The sequence below is a fragment of the Toxorhynchites rutilus genome, chromosome 2, assembly GCF_029784135.1.
Source record: "Toxorhynchites rutilus septentrionalis strain SRP chromosome 2, ASM2978413v1, whole genome shotgun sequence".
In the NCBI taxonomy this organism is placed as follows: domain Eukaryota; kingdom Metazoa; phylum Arthropoda; class Insecta; order Diptera; family Culicidae; genus Toxorhynchites; species Toxorhynchites rutilus.
This window is the reverse complement of record NC_073745.1, coordinates 311,430,298-311,446,387: the sequence shown is the minus strand read 5'-3', so window position 1 is coordinate 311,446,387 and position 16,090 is coordinate 311,430,298. Positions and strand designations below refer to the sequence as shown.

General features: G+C 39.4%; 1 protein-coding gene across 9 annotated transcripts in view; it reads left to right on the top strand.

The window, feature by feature from the left end:
* Positions 1 to 14,811, top strand: part of LOC129769897 (neurabin-1) — a 117,119-nt gene extending 102,308 nt beyond the window's left edge. For 7 of the 9 annotated variants that reach the window (XM_055772419.1, XM_055772421.1, XM_055772418.1 and 4 more), the window contains 5 exons: positions 4,004 to 4,057; positions 4,858 to 5,067; positions 5,747 to 6,803; positions 6,956 to 7,218; positions 14,059 to 14,811. In XM_055772419.1, coding sequence (XP_055628394.1) covers positions 4,004 to 4,057; positions 4,858 to 5,067; positions 5,747 to 6,803; positions 6,956 to 7,218; positions 14,059 to 14,337 — 1,863 coding nt within the window. In that variant the 3' untranslated portion in view covers positions 14,338 to 14,811. The remainder of the gene's footprint in view (positions 1 to 4,003; positions 4,058 to 4,857; positions 5,068 to 5,746; positions 6,804 to 6,955; positions 7,219 to 14,058) is intronic. The other 2 variants (XM_055772422.1, XM_055772423.1) reach the window with 2 other exon arrangements.
* Positions 14,812 to 16,090: the final 1,279 nt, after the last annotated feature.

Genomic DNA, 16,090 nt, shown 5'->3' with positions numbered 1-16,090 from the left:
TCTTGAATTTAAACCGTTTAGAGATTAGCGAATTGTAATGTATAGCATATCAAACAAATCTCAGAGAATTTCCGATTCGATTGGTATGCAAATCATGAGAATTCGTTCACAGTGGACATAGTTATTAACGTTAACTTTATTTCATAAAAACGTGACCTGTTTTCTGATTTGGCACCCTTCCTGAAAGACGTAGTTCTACGTCAAAAATACAAAAATCAAGATCATTCCTGAGAAATCAGACAAAATTGATTGTTTTTCAGAATATCAGGCATCTCTCAATTTGATGGTAATACACAAAATTAACATCAAAGTTTCCTAAATATTTTGATATTATTGGATAAAAAATACCGACCGAGGAATCGGTCCTAGTTAAATAGGAATCGGAGTCGGTATTTTTTTTTCGATTCCGACTCCGACTCTTTATACAATGAAATTATTTCCGACTCCGATTCCATAGCCCTGTTTGTCCTTGCGTCTATTTTGCTCATCGCTTGCTGATTAACATTTATGACTGATTCGTGTATATGTGATAGGATGTATGTCTTCTCGATACAAACAGAGTGTACACAGCCACAGTTGCCCTCAGTTACATAAAAAAACGTACTCGGCGGCCAGATTATGTTGTTAATTATAGCGAATTCATGTTTGAAACTCGGTTAGTTCCAAACTGACTCTGCAATAAAAAACGTTTTCAGTTTCACGAATGAGGCGGTTCGTTGGTGCGCGTTATATAGTTTGATTTGTTTATCCTCGCGATGACAAATGTACAGTGTCGACGTCTGGTGGCCAGTGCTTGGAAATATCTGTATCACATCAATCTTTTCAGCGGAATTTTTGACCACATTCGATCATTATACCATTGCATCCGGGACACCGAAAATGACCCTTCGCCAAATCTCACAATCACAGCTAGCTACTCACAGTTGATTCATCCAGTTTTGTTCATTCTCTTTCTCATTCTGTTCTGCGTTCACGGAATGTGAGCAAAAGAAAATATCCCTAGTTTTGTCATTCATTGATATCAATATACCAGTTCATTCACTATCAGCATCCAAGACACGACCCCAATGGGAATATTTCGAGCTTCGTTTTGCAAACGGATCAAACAGCATCGACAAGCAAAACATACGCGTTACACTGATGAAAATAAATGTTCAATTTTACTTAACGAGCTCAATATTTCCAGGCCCTACTGGTGGCGATATTAGTGCTTAGGAGTTGAATTATTCTCTATCAGATCAGAAGGACCAAGTGCAGTGTAAAATTATAAAAGTTTGAATGGAAATTTCTACTTCATGTTGTTTGATTACCTAACACATGTAGTTCTGACATTTACTTAACCATTTGTCGACACATTTCTTGTTTGTTCCTCCAATAATTGCCATCTATATACAGAAGGGTGCCAATGAATGTATGGGAAAAAATCGACCCAAAATTTCAAAAAGTTACCCTATAGAAAATGTTCACCACCTCGAAAGAACACCCTATGCCAAATATCAGCTCAATCGAATTTAAGGGAGAGTGGCGCAAAATTCGAAAAAAAAATTGATGTCTTAAAAATTTGGTCTTAAAATGTCTTAAAATTGAATGAAACGTCGAGATCTAGTGTCATCTAAAAAAAAATTGTCAAAAATCGACACTCTGGGACTTGTTTTATGGAGTACGAGACGAAAGGTATGGTTCGAAGTGCCAATAAAAATAATTATCTCGATTTTTCATTCGGAACTTGTTGCGAAATGTTGATTTGCACGATAATATAGCCTATTGCGATTCCTACGACACAATAAACGAAAGCGGCGTGAGGAAGAAACCTTGTGGGACGTTCCCACCTTATTGCTGGATGTATTCGGTTAAATGGAAGAAGAGAGGATTGTCTCACCCACACATTTTAAGTTTGGGTATTCACAATATACGCCCTGAGGTAATCAATAGTGTAATTTCCTCAGAAATTCCAGATTTGTCAACTGAACAACTACTCACCCGTATTCTGGAAACCGACCGAATCAAAATTACCCGAACGAATTGCAATTTTACCTTCTACAATCCGTTCGACTTAAGTATAATTGAGTTGCACAAATGTGACAACATTGCCACGCAATTTGACATTGAGAACATTGAGCTATGTGTTTCATTCCTGTGAAGCAAGATTGGATTATTCGTGTAGAAAAAACGTGTGAAACGCGTGAAATAAAAATTCCAAAAGGCTCTGCATATCAAATATGTGTTCTATGTTAAAAGTAACACATTCTCTGCAATTGGAGAAAAGTCTTGAACGAAAATTGTGTCTGATGATGGTTTTCATCATGGCTAAAGTTTTGGTGGAAATGCTACGAAATTCATTTTAAAAAAATATGTTAGAATCAGGACTATGTCTTTAATGTATTTAAATAACATCGAGTGATAATTCCACTCAAATTTTAACTATTCAAAATTGCTTTCGGGTCTGCTAATCTGAAAGAGAGTAAATTGCTCCACGAATACGGATGAATTTTTTTTTTGCGTCAAGCCGAAGTTGCCACATTTACTTAGAACGATTGAACTTGAGACGAGCGGATTTAAGAATGCAAAAATCGATTTCGTTCAATTCGTGAAATGATTCAGTTTCAAACCGATCGGATTCCGAAATGTAAATGACTATTCGATACGGTTACCACAAGCATGGTTCATGGCCCTTCGAATGACAACGGCAGAATAATGCATCTTTTCCAGAAAGTCTATTGACTTTCCAAAAAACTTCGTCGAACATCATTTTTGAATAAGATAGCAGAGCTTAAGCCTTGAAGAAAGAAGTGAATGATTATGGATACGGCCTTATAGAAAGTTTCAGGTTGTCAAAAAAGAACAAGTAGTGTACAAAGTCCAAAAAACGGAGAGGGTTGAGTCTGAATCGGTTAATTCGGCGTGGAATTATCCTATATTCATAATCTGATCCCTTGAAAAACATCATTTTCGAACATTTTTAACGGCAAAGTCCTTTAGATTTTTTAACTATGTTTAGATATATGGCTGTGATTGAGATATGCTTTTGTGATTTCGAATTTTGTGTTTATCCCTTTTGTATTCCCGTACAAACATCAAGTTAATCCATAGTTTAGATTCACACTCACACTTTAATTTATTGCCGAGAGCTCACAGCAGATGGAACAGTTCGTGAGCTGCAAGTAGTTTCCTTTGAGCGGAGAGTTCAAGCATCATCTGTGTGCTTCCTAACACCCCATGGTGCGCCGATTTTGGTATATTTTTATGTTCTCATTCCATGTTTCTCGTTCTACTTTTTACATCAAACGCATCATTGGAATGTTGGCAGCATAAAGCGGTAATTAATTCATATATTCCATGCATCTCTAGTGGAGCAGAAATACGAGACTGGCATTCGTTGTGTGATTTGATCGAAAAATAATGTATCCTTATGGTTTTGATTCTGCTTCCGTATTTTTGTTTGGCCCCAAATTCGTTTCACACTCGAGCTTTCTAAGTGCACTTATATTATGTCAAAGCATCACTTTGGTTTGATTTTTAACCAACTTAGTCATTGCATGTATTTTTTTGATCTAATTGATTCCCGCCGGGTGGGTAATTCCGATTGCAATCCGGAAAAAACCATCCTGTAACTTTACACAATAAGACGGTAAGGTGGCTTTATTTTTTATAAGACACTCTGCAATAACTTTGCAATTTTTTTGTATGAATGGCTTGTCGGAATACAACTCTTCAGCTGGTTCTTACCAATTAATGAGAACAATTCTTTTGTAAATTGTTACTATATCGATAAAAAACATTGCACCTATTTATATAATATCCAATTGCATGCCCAATTCACCTAACTGAGCGTTGCTGTTTTGTGAACTAAATCGAAAACCGATAATTTTTGTTTTCTTTTCTCATTGATTGATGTGCGTATTTACGTATTTACAAACTATTTCACCACTTCCCTCATCTGCTCAACAACCGAATGAAATTGATTGTACTGAAAAATAAAATCCCTACAATATGAAATTTCCAGAATCTAAAAACCATCGCACTGCATGAGGGCGATATCCTTAATCTCAAGCAACAGGTAAGTCCTTTTTAATGCTACACTCTCTCACATCTAAATAACAATGTAAACGTAAAAAATATGCACATTCAAAACAAAGTATACGTATACAAAATATACAAAGTTTGTCTCCGTTGGTTAAACATATTTTTTACACCCCCTAACTGGTGTTGAATTGGCATTTTGATCCTAGCTTCGCAAGATTAGTCTTTCTAAAACAGTTTAAGAGCTGGAATTGAAATGCGAATTCAGCACAACACATTTACCACACTCAATGATTCCCCTGTCCACGTTCCTTAACAAGCAAAATCATAACACGTGTGTTGTGTCCACTAGAAACTGTTCTTTATCTGTCACTGTCCTCGCGTGTGTCTTTGAACTTGTTTGGGATGTTGTGTTCCACATACACGCACGCATTCATGCTAAAATCACTCTTTCAATTGTACGATGTCCACACGCTCTCAAGAAACAGGAATTTTTGTTCCGTTAAATGACACAAACGATAGAATAGAGTATAGAAGGTACCCGACTAGTATTGTAGCATACTAAGATGTACAGAGGGTTGAACAGTAAGTACTTAAAACCTTAATCAATGACCACTGCACACGTTGTTTGTCCTTATATTCCCTCCCAACGAAAATAAACACATATACAGGTACACTTCTGAACTTCTTATTCCAAGCACTTTTGATTTTTGACCCCTCGAGGCATGTAACTGTACTCAATCTTTACAACGTAAACAGTATTTGAATTATTGAAGAAAACAACAAACATTTCACTAATTTAACCTTACCAAAAATTCCCTCATTCCGAAACAACAGCTCATCAAGTACCAGCAAAGTTGCAATGAGGCAGAACTATTGGCGGAGCGGATGAAGCACACCGAACGGGAATTGGCCAACATCAAGAAGGAAGCCAACAACTACCAGAACATGCTGCAGCAGAGCCAGGCGCAGTACGCCTCGATGGAGAAAAAGTACAGTCGGGTAAAGAAGATACTACGCGAGTATCAACACCGAGAGAGGGATATGGTATGATTTTTACTACTGACGGATTTCGCGCCAACTCGTCTATGGGATTGGCATGACCCTCTCAGAACTTAATGAAACTTTCTGGGCGTGAAGACCTCACCTAAGTATGTAATTTGGCATACTTAGTTTTCCGAAAATTTATCTAGATTAACATATGGAATGGGCCAAATATTTTCGACCATTTTTTAATAATTTTTTCTTACTCGAAAATGGCAAATCCTACAAAAAAGTTATCTATGGAAGAGTTTTAGGAAAATAATTGAATTTTCTGAAAAAAAATTTTTAAATCAAGTTAACCTACACTGAAAAAAAAAATTGATTTTAAAAACTAAAAGTCAATTTTCTTAAAATGGTCATCTCAGATTTTGATGAAATGGTAGAGAAATATGTGCCCTATAACTCTTCCATACATTGCAACTTGTGCATATTTAAGGCAAAAAAGTTTTTCTAACAAAAACTTCTAAAATATTTTATTAAAATATATTTGGCCCTTTCCATATGTTAATCTAGATAAATTTTCGGAAAACTAAGTATGCCAAGTTGCTTAATTAGGTGAGGTCCTCACGCCCAGAAAGTTTCAACGCATGACCCTCTCAGAATCTCAGATCTGGTCGAGTTGGCGCGAAATCCATCTACTGGCGTAAAGCTACTAAAATATTAACAAACGTGTTCCTTCCAGATCCAATTCCAAGAGTACTACCTCCAGCATCTGCAGGAAAAAGACACAGAGTACAATGCGTTGGTGAAGAAGCTAAAAGACCGTGTGATCCACCTGGAACAAGAGCTGCAAGAAACCCAGCGGAAGGCTGGCTTTCCAGTGATACTGCCATACGATAGTACCAGCCTCAAGCTGACGCCTCAAATGAGCCGCAAGCAACCTCCCAAGCCGGTGTTCCAGAAGCTGGAAACCGAACTATCCGATACGGAGTTTTCCGATTTATCACCCGATGGGGAAGGCGAGGACGGGAAGACAGCAACCGTCGAGAGGAAGTTACCGGCCCAGAAGGACGATGAGTTGGACACTGCGATTCCGCAGCACGAGCTATTGGATAACTCGCTGAACAAGGGCAAAAGTGATCTGGCAGCGAGGGGAGGACTGTCCAAGCGGAATTTGCCTGGAAAGAAGAGTCACAGTAACAGTGGATCCGACTGTGCGTTGGATGAGAGCGAGGAGGAAATTACCGATTCCACATCGGTATCGCATGAATACAGCGGTCTATACAGCACCCCTCAGATCCTCAACAGGCAGATGAATAGCATCAAGAATGGCCAGGAGAACTCCGGCCTCCCAGTGTATGCTCAGGTAAACAAAGATCGTGGCGATTCTCACCATGGTATCGGTCAGATACAACATAGCACCATACCGAACATCTATCGAAACCCACCGTCGGAAAACAACAAACTTAACTCGAGCTATGGTTCCGATCTGAATGCTTCCTCGTACGATAGCGACCTCGGGTCGTCCACGGACAAGCTCAAGGATAGTGGCGTATCCAGCGAAAGTTGGATGTATCCGTCGAGAAGGCCCAAAGGGCTGAAAGGTATAACACCACCACTGCTGGCAGAACAGCTCAAGGAACGACTAGCGGAGAGACGAAATCTGGACGATGGATCTTCTCGCGATTCCAGCGACGATTATTCGGAAATCAATCAACGACATATGAGTCCAGCAGCATCGCTGTCACAAAATCTGCTCGTTGAAATTAAGAAGGCCGTCAACGAGGCACAACCCAAAGGTAGGGAGCATAAGTATTTGCTGTGTTAACATGTGTGTATGCTTATGAATGCGTAGCAGCTAAATACAAACGCTACTGTGTTATGTAGGTAGAACCAAAGGATAATTGTAGTTCTTTTGGTTTTCTCTCCTTCTCTTTTTCCCCTGCCGCAGTGAAAAACATTCTTCCACAAAATCTATCTCCTCCAGGAAGTAGCAGCCCGTGGCAGCAGCAGCAACCGGGAAGCCAACAAGGCACCGGATCGCAAGGCCCTCCGTCACCGTCAAGTGTATCCAGTGGATCTACCTCACCGGGGGCGTACTCGCCGAGCCGAACGCTCGATCTGTCCGGATCCACATCGAGCTTCTCGAGCGACCGGATTCGGGACTCGCACCAGTGGAAAAATGGACCCGTTGAGGAGTGGTCGAACGAGCAGGTTAGTTGGTAATCTGAAGCTCTAGCAATCGGAGAGTAAACTTTTCTTATTGATTTGAATGCGCTGAATCTTTCCAACAGTAATGATTTTACCGTCAAAATTTGTCTTTATATTTATCGCTTAGATAATTTTTTTTTCGTAACCTTTTCTCGAAATACAAACATTTATGTTATTTCTTTCATATGCCATTTTGAACTACTTTAACCCGTTTCATGCCAAGCATTCGAAAAATCGAACAGCAACTTCGATAATTTTTTATGGCTTTGGAATGCAACCATATGCTAATGTTTTGACATGAAATGATAGCTTAGTCTATTAGCCACCATCTACTATCAATTTCATTCAAATTTCGATCCCTTTATGGGAATAAAATCGGTTTAAAGCAACTATGTGCGGAAAGAACATAACCTCACATAACCTAACAAAAAACAAAACCTTACAAAATTGAAAAATATATTTACTTTTCTACAATAGTAATTTGATAAAAGGTCTCACATTGTGATGTACGAAAAAAAACCATTGGATTAAACCTCCTACAGGAACAAAAATGTAGGTTAAGGTCAATGTTTTTGTTTGGCTTTTTTGATTTTTTGTCATTTTCCGGAAAACGGAAGAACAGAAAAAATAATTCTGAAGATTGGGGTTTCTGTAACGCCAATAATCAAAATAACACCAATGGATTTTGTTAAAAAAGTTATTTTTACAGCTTGGTCGTTAATGGGTTAAGCAATAATATCAACATTTTCTAGCTAAGTTATCTTGACCTGATTTCAAACAAATTTACTCGATGTGTCCTCCATTTCTATCAATGACATCCTCGAGGCGTCGCCGGAAATTGGAACACGCCTTTCGAACGTAGTCCTCCGACATTGATGTGTGTTGTGATCCTCGGCGCCAAGGCAGTGAACTGTAAAAGAGGAAAACCTTTCAACTTTATGAAAACAAACTCTTCCGCCTCGAAAAAGTCAGGTAATGGTTTCCACAGTAGTGTATTCAGTCCGATATCGATGGTGCGAAGATTTTTCTCAACACGTTAAGCCCCGCGTTGGTCCCTGAGGACTGACACTGAATTTTCCGACAGCAACAAAGTTAGAATATTATATTTAGATAAGTTAATTATAAATCCGCAAGGACCGACATGGACCAAATAAAAATATCATTGCCGGACCCCTAATTCGGTCGGGGCTGAACGTGAGGTTGACGTTAAGAGTACACTTGGAAGCAATCTTCGGAATGTAACGCGGTGCTGATGTGCAACTTTTTTTTGCACCCAGTTGAACTCTCACTCCTTGCGCACACCGGCGCACGGATGAATCAACGTGCACCGAAAACAAAGTTGAAATGTTTTGCTATCAACACCGTTCGAACATCCTTACTGCACCGTATCCTTACACTGGTTTGTATACCCAATTTTAAACCGCGCTCGAATCCGGTTTGGCTGCGTTGCTTTCTCTGTTGAGGCGGTTGAAATGGTTGCTTTGCTTCTTTGTTTTCAAGTTAGAGATGAATGAACTCTCAGAGTTTAAAGTCTCTTTAATTCAATACCGTTACCGTTTGTTTTTAAGAGGCTTTAAACTTTGCAGTTCATTCGTTAGAATGGAGGCGCGCTGTTGTTTTTAACGGGCGCTAGAATTTGATGTGTATGTATAGAATGAGGCGGGCATCACACAAGTGAGAAACGAGTTTAGTATCTGAATTCTGCGCTGTGGTGGTTTTGGGCTCACATGTTTCTGAGCTCGGTGCACTTCGTACCAAGAGAGAAAACGTGTTTGTTTAAACGCGCGCTGATGAAAATTGAACTTGAGCGCAGCGCAGCGTATGTTTTCTGAAGACTGCTTGGAAGTCAAGCACACTCTACTTTTCTTCTTGTTGTTTATTCGTGTAGCGCAGGGCTCGGCAAAGTCATTCTCAACTGGGGATAGTCAGGGGACTACGAAGCCATCGGCCTTCGCATTCAATTTGGAATGAGTTTTTGCATCTTCCAGCAGTTTCTCCGTCTACATAAATCAAGAGTCATTCGGGCCCTTTCCGCACTGACGAAGCTCGTTTAATTTTTCACCGACCCTGGTACAGCGCGTGGAAATTGAATGAGCTTAATTCTTCTTCTTCGTTTGTTTCAAAGGGGCCTTATGCTTTTTATTCGCTTTTAGAGCAAAATTCGCGAATGACACCTCTTTTCATATCATACATCCCTTGCAATGTATGTGAGCGGGTGGATCTGCAAATATTTGGATTTTTCTTTTGTGTCGGTCAACGCACCGCACAGAGAATGTGCTGAACGTGCGATCAATGCATGCGGTCGAATCAAGCGCGCAAGATGTGCGCGTTATGCCTAAGCTTATTTGGTTTGCAGGCTTTTGCTTCAAAATACGCCCAAACCAATAATCCACAGATCTTTTGCACAAAATTTCATGTTTTCCATCAGCCATCGTGGGGTTCGATTTGTGACATGGCGCTTCATCCTGTTGAAGAACAACGTATTGATCCCTCGAGCAGTTGGCCTTCGCTTAGGATAGCACTTGGTCCTTCAAAATACCGAAATACAGTTTGGTATGGATTTTAACTTCAGAATCAACGAAAACAAGCGGCAAACCGTTGGATGTTACCAAGCCAAAACATCATGACACCATTCGGATATTTGTGTTGAAACTTGAACATCACTTTCTCCGGAAGACTTTTAGATAAAAAATAAAATAAAAATGCAAAAGCACAAGTTGCAGCAAGTTGGTTGGAGTTCCATTGTTTGGGTAATGCATATCTATATATAAAAAAATGGATTTCTGTCTGTCTGTCTGATTCTTATGGACTCGGAAACTACTGAATCGATCGACATGAAAATTGGTATGTAGGGGTTTTTGGGGCCGGGGAAGGTTTTCATGATAGTTTAAGACCCCTCCCCCTCTCTAAAGGGGGCTGCCATACAAATGAAACACAAATTTCTGCATTACTCGAGAATTAATCAAGCAAACGAAACCAAATAAGGTATATTGAGGTTTTAGGACACAATAAATGTTTTCACGGTGGTTAGACACTCCTCCCCCTCTCTTAGGGGGGGGGGGGGGTCCTGCCATATAAATGAAAGACAAATTTCTGCATAGCTCGAAAACTAACCAAGAAAATGCTAAATTTGGCATGTGAAGGTTTTAGGGGACACAAAACGTTTCTATGGTGAATAGACACTCCTTCTGTCTCTCTGAGGGAGGAGGGGGACTGTCATACAAATGTATAATTCAAGAACTAATCGAGCAAACGGAACTAAATTTGACATGTGGAGGTTTTATGGAGAAAAAAAGACGGGTGGGTAATGTCGGGGACATAACCGGAGTGACGTAGGACTGTTGCGTGTTTTCTGATTGTCGTGAGCAGCTTTGCAAGCCAACTCGAGCACTCCGACGGCCGAAACTATATAACGCCGGCTAGGTGGACTGCTGCACTGGTACTAACGCGCTCGGCCTAGCTACCATTGCTGAGCAATTGGCGGATACAACCACACGGGTTTACGGTTTGAAAGAAAATGAGATATTTTTTTGAGGTCCGCGCGTTTTGTACTCTAGCGGTACACACTCACAGGATAGAGACAAATCGGCAGACTCAGCCAAAGGGGCGAGTCCAACGAGACGAACGAATGAGCGTTAAAAGGCAGCGATGGCAAAAAAATACATTCATTACGATTTGTTCGCTCGTTGGATTCATATGCAGGCTAAAAAGGGTCCTTTTCAGGATCACAAAATTATCTTCAATCTAAAGAGTTTATTGTTTTGTTATCACTCGATATCCCACCTTGTTCAGCTAAACCTTTCTGTTTAGCGATTGCGTTTGCCACTCGCCAAAACTTTCACAGTTGGAAAATTTCTTCCCATCCAGCTTGGGACATTTTGTACAGTAAATTATATTCAATGGCACGTCGCATTACCACCACTCAGTGTCGGATTGGAGGTAATTTTAACCTGTAATTGAACATTTGCGATGACAGTGGTACAGTGTCGACTTTCAATGTGGGGTCATAATTTGGACCCCGAACTCTATGTTTACAAAAATGTCCAACTAAATATGTCGAATTACAGGTCCGTCCAATTATCTAAATGTCGAGATAAGTGTAAATTACTGTACATTCAATCTAGAAGCAATTTAAGAATTGGTGAAAATCAATAAGCTCAGAACAACTGCCAAATTCACATACTCATCATATCCTGGCAAACAAATTATGAAAAAATCAATTTGTGTTTTATTATTATTTTGGATATTGTTTTAGAAAGCATTGAACTATATTTCCTAAACTCTTTTTTGGAAGGTTTAATGGCCCTGAAAAGCGTCTTGTTTTATGGAATGGTTCCAATTTAGAAAACTTAGTACTCGTGGTTTTGAAAAAAACCATTTCGAACGCCCTCGATGCCGCCTTGTTCTGGATTTGCCACCAAAGCAGTTTGTATAAAGAACAAACTTTTTTTTCTTCTGCTACCTGCTGCCGTTTTGTGAATGCGTTTGCCACTCGCTGCAACTGCCTGTTGTTGTCTTGATGTTCACCGAACCGAATGTGTTCTGTTCTGAATGCGGGTTTTCTTATCGTCGCGAGCAGCTTTACCAGCCAACTCGATCACTTCGGCGGCCGAAACTATATAACGCCGGCTAGGTGGACTGGTGCACTGGTATTAACGCGCTCGGCCTAGCTACCGGAGCATTATTGGCGGATACACATACGGGGAACTGGAGACCAACACTGTTCGAGCGGGATTTTGCCTTTCCCTCACTTTTCCTCCTTTGCCATGTCCAGATATGGCTGCTTGGGTTGGTTTGTTGATGTGTTGTGATGCGAACTGATGTGGTGTACGGTTTGAATGAGAATGATCGTTACGGAAGGAAGGAAGGTATTGTATTATAGAGACTTTAAACTTTTTCAGTTCATTCGTCTCTAGCCTTGAGAAAGGCCTTTTGAAAACTCTACTCAACTCTACTCCAGCGCTACCACCTTCACCCTCTTGCCTTGAGAAAGGCACTCGATCCCTCGCCGTCCAGCTCGTCCAGCAACGATGTTGTCCAGTTGGTGTCCACACAAAGAATGATCGTTACGGCAGCGGAGCGGGGATTTATAAGCTGACTGGCTGGCTCGAGAATTACGCATGTGTGAGACTGCGACCAATGTTTCGTTCATTTTTTTTCTTTTTCCTTTCCAATCGTGCTTCATTCTATTTCGCTGCTGCTCTGGTTGCCCGTTTTGGTCGGTACGATTTGAGGAGCACAAAATGGACCAATCAAAAATGGGCACATAGTGCATTTGGACAATGCTTGATATTTCACAATTATTCAATTATTTATCTCAAGAAAAATGAAATGTTATTCGTTATGATAGATGCGTAGATATATATCCTATCAATTGATGCAAAAACCTTTGCGATCTATTGAGAAATGCTCGAGTTATAAGCGTTCCGAATCTTGCATTTTTTCCTACTTGTTCAGTGCCTAGATTTCCATTTCACCCCCTATATCTTCCGGTTAGACGTAGTCCTACGTCAAAAAACATTTCTAAGGAGGTTCGACACTACTCCCCCCTCTCTAAGGGGAGAAGAGGGGAGGGGTCTGTCTATATTCTATCATGTTATCAAACATTTATGCCATGTAAGGGAGAAACATGTTTTTTGCAAGTGGTTGAAAAATCTTGAACGAGAATTGTTTCTGAAAATAATCTGAATTATAATCTCATCATTATAAGTTTTGGTAGAAGTACTAGGAATTTTATACTAAAAGGTAAATTCAACGGGGTCGATTAGAAGATCAATCAATGAACAGCTCTGCGATTGGACTCATTAACTTGCGCCTAGTATGAAAACGTGAATGTTTGAAGGTATTGATAACAAAAAAACAAATTCAAGGCGGGACGAAGTTTGCCGGGTCAGCTAGTCTAATATAGAAACATGAAATTTATTTATTCAAGTAGATGTTCGAAATTATCAATCACGAATGGTTTCATGATCCGGCAGCGACTGAGAAATCTGTCTAAGAGACTTATCGTATGGGATTCCCACTTTCAGTTTGCAGTGTAGATAAGTCAATACCCACTCAATACTTAATACATGAACAGTTTATCAAGAATATCTTGTTTGCAGAGCTACGAGATTAGTTCCCGTGATAGAAATAACTCTATCATCCGCAAGATGTCTCAGCGTGCATTCTCCTGATACACATCTTTGACGGAAAAATATACAAGAGACGGCTGGGGCAGGAGACTTGCAAGGCCATAAAACAAGATTATGCGTTTTCACAACAGAAAATTATTCACGGTTATGAGGCTTCTCCCTTCTCATCCCTGGAAACCTGATCGAATGTTCTGTTGGTAACGAGAAAAACAGAAGCCATTTATTCTATGTGTACAAATTTTTATTTCAGGAGATAGCAGGCCATCATTGGTGTCTCCACCACTGCGGAAACCAAACTGGGATTTCGTATGTTTATCCTTTTCAATTGTCGTGTCAGTCGTGCGGAACAATATTTCAGCTCCAGAAACTTATTAAACAAGTGCAGCAAACACTGTGTTGCCATGCTAGGAAGATTGTCCTCAGACGCCAATTATTACATGAACGTAGGGCAATTGAAAATTACGCCATCGAATAATTTTCGTATCCATTAAGAAGCGGTATGACGCGAAAGCATTCAGCATTCAGTATAGTATTCATTGCTCTTATCTTTATGGTTCCAGGAGCGCATTTTCCTAGCCGTTTCATAGAAACGTGATTTTTCTATCGACTATTTATTCGTTAAATCCTCGTACTTCAGAGACTAATACAAGTAAATAACCATTCAACCAACACTTTTTTGTTCTTTACTCCAATTCTTCCCATATCATAGGTCTGCCAGTGGCTGCTCGGGATCGGCCTGGAGCACCACATCCCCGCCTTCGTGAGGCACTCGGTTGAGGGCGGTGCACTGTTGCAGCTGGACAAGCCCGACTTCAAGATCCTGGCCGTGGGCGGCGAGGACAAGAAGCATCTCAAACGAAACATCAAGGAACTCCGACGGCTGAACGAGAAGGAGCGCAAACAAAACGAGAAGGATCGACGCGAGCGGGAGAAACTGATCAAGAAGGCTGAGAAGAAGGCCGAGAAGGATCAGAAGAAGAAGAAGTAACGACTTTAGCCAAAAAAAAAAACGATGGGGCGTAATGATTGTTTTAATATGCATTTAAACTGTGAGTAGCTGTGTGTAAATAATACAAACAAAATTCATACATCTTAGATGGAAGAGAGGAAAAACTGCTGCCGGAAGATTTGGTTATTCTTCCGAACAATTTTTACAACAGTACTAAACTTATTGCGAAATCTAAATTCTAGCACGTAGTTGGTTGAGTCTTTTGTTTGATATTTCCTCGATTTATTTCTCCCATTTTACAACAAATTTGTTTGTTAGATAGCTTGTTTATATAGTAGTGAATAGAGAAGTTTATTTATACATCTAAATTGTAGGGTTTGAATGGTAAGAAAGGAAAGAAAAACGCGCTGGTTAGTTGTTAAAACGCCGCTGGGGATGCACCCACAGGCAGTAGAGATTGTGTTTTTTTCTCATGTAAGTTATGTAAGAATAAATGCGTGAACGGATTTATTTTTTTTTATTTGTTCTTCCCCATTCCCTTCCTCATAGACCCAGGAATCAACCCTTCTTTCTGTTTGCTCGAACACGTATATTACTTATGGCCCATAGATATTTATACGACAACAGAAGAACATGTCTTTCTAATGGTAGCTTCCTTCAGAATAGTAATCAAATAAACACTACCCTAGGACATAAAATTAGACATTTTTAGTCACTTGCGTTTTTGGATATGAAGAACGAAGCGAACATTGATAAAAAATAACCTACGATATGTTTCATCGACGAAAACCAAATATAAGCTCCTAAGCTTCACTGTACAATTCCTCAAGCATATATGTGTAATGTGACGAAGATGATGAAGAAGAAAAAACTGATAAGTGTCAAAAACCTAAAATAATCTAAAAAGGAAGCCGCAACGGAACTTTATAACGAAAAGACTTACTGAGAAAGGGATCGGACCCATTTTGTAATGATCTATATTTCTGACACATTTTTTTTTACCGGCAAACCTACCCCGACATTATACACAGTTGACAACAGGAGAAAAAAAATGGAAACTTTTTTCAGTAAATCAAGCAACAATTCCAAACTTTTAAACACTTTTAATAATTTATACAAAACGTACTAACAGAACAAAAAACAACCAAACCAATTTTAAGCTCAAAAACTTCTAGCGTTAATCAATTGAAACAAAAGTAAACCCCCGTTCGTAGAACTAGGAAAAGAAAACGAAAACTATCTTGAACTTTCCTGTATTTATTATACTATTTATTGAAACAAAACTCAGTATTCACACGTCCAACCAAAAGTATCTATACTGGAAACAAGCGTAAATAAAACTTCACTAATTGGATAAGAATCACACGAATTTTATTACATGTATTACAATACAAAATATATACACTTGTCTGAGCAAAGACACCAAATTGTCAGAATAAATAATAGAATTGAATAATCACTATACACATAATCAAACCTAATAACAAAAAAGAGCATAGATTAATGAACAGAGCCCTACACGGGGCGGCCATCGTTGATCCATCATTGTTATACACTAAATAAAGCGGGGATGATAATGCTCGGTGAACAGGAAGAACAAAAAAACTATAACTGAACAATGAACGACAACAAATAAACTCAATTTAGCAACTCAACATAAACGAAATATTCGAATCTTCACCAACTGGGTAATATTAGAAAATAAAACAATAGATAAAATACACATCTTTAATATTTTTTTTTCTAGCCATTGAACATCGTGCATATATAAACCAAATGAGTGATTGGTGAT